Below are 1,095 nucleotides of genomic sequence, written 5' to 3' on the forward strand. Positions count from 1 at the left end.
ACTATAGACTAGACTATAGACTAGACTATAGACTAGACTATAGACTAGACTATAGACTAGACTATAGACTAGACTATAGACTAGACTAAAGACTAGACTATAGACTGACTATAGACTGACTATAGACTAAACAATAGACTAGACTATAGACTATACTATAGACTAGACTATAGACTATACTATAGACTATAGTCTAGACTATAGACTATAATTTAGACTAGACTATAGACTAGACTATAAACTAGACTCTTATTCACATTTTTCGAAAGAAAATGTTAGTAAATGTCCTAAGAATACCCACTCACCTTTAAGGGTAAACTCATACGATTAAATCTCGCTGATGGATAATGTTCCTTTATCCTTCGCTTTAACTTGGCCTTTTGTCGATCTATACGTGCATAATTAAATGTTTCCGCTACCAAACGTACAACTCGTGTTTTTGGCACAACATTTAGATTTAGTTTACGATCGACTAAACTGGCGCCAGCTTCCGAGAGGTAACTATAATTCATACAATATATTAACAGATATTCTACAAGAACATTTTAATTGAGAAAAACTTACCCCTGATTTGGTATTAAACATGCTCTACCAAAGCAACAGGGACAGCATAATTTATGCATCCATTTGGTCCATTTAGGATTAAGGCGTCCATAGGGTTCTTCATCTTTAGGTTTAAAAACAGCCAAGATTTTCTGAAAAGTTAAGGAAGATGAACATAAGCATAAAATTATTAATATAAATTTACTGAGTATGTAATTAGAATGAGTTAGGTTATAAAAGATTTTAGATTTCCTTTAAGAAGTTAAATTAATTTAAATTATTCTTGAGCGTATAAAGTTTTTTCTTTGTTTGACTTTCATCCAAAAATTTAACAAATACAATCTTAATTGTTAAATTTCCCCGAAAAGAAGTCTTTATTTTGTTAATGTAAGCTTTCGTTTTTAGCAAATTACATTTTTATGGTTTGAAAAAATGTTGCTGATTGAGAAAAAAAGCTAGTTAGATAGATAGATAGATAGATAGATAGATAGATAGATAGATAGATAGATAGATAGATAGATAAATAGATAGATAGATAGATAGATAGATAGA

The 1,095-nt window shown here is 30.0% G+C and overlaps 1 protein-coding gene across 1 annotated transcript; it reads right to left on the reverse strand.

The window, feature by feature from the left end:
- Positions 1 to 287: 287 nt before the first annotated feature.
- Positions 288 to 715, reverse strand: LOC111678237 (phosphatidylinositol 4-kinase type 2-beta). The gene is made up of 2 exons (XM_046947952.1): positions 565 to 715; positions 288 to 501 (listed from the first exon to the last, which is right to left on the reverse strand). Exons 1-2 carry the CDS (start codon positions 621 to 623, stop codon positions 288 to 290), a joined length of 273 nt encoding a protein of 90 aa, XP_046803908.1. The 5' UTR covers positions 624 to 715.
- Between the last annotated feature and the right edge of the window lie 380 nt (positions 716 to 1,095).

This window comes from Lucilia cuprina, chromosome 4 (genome assembly GCF_022045245.1).
Source record: "Lucilia cuprina isolate Lc7/37 chromosome 4, ASM2204524v1, whole genome shotgun sequence".
NCBI lineage: Eukaryota > Metazoa > Arthropoda > Insecta > Diptera > Calliphoridae > Lucilia > Lucilia cuprina.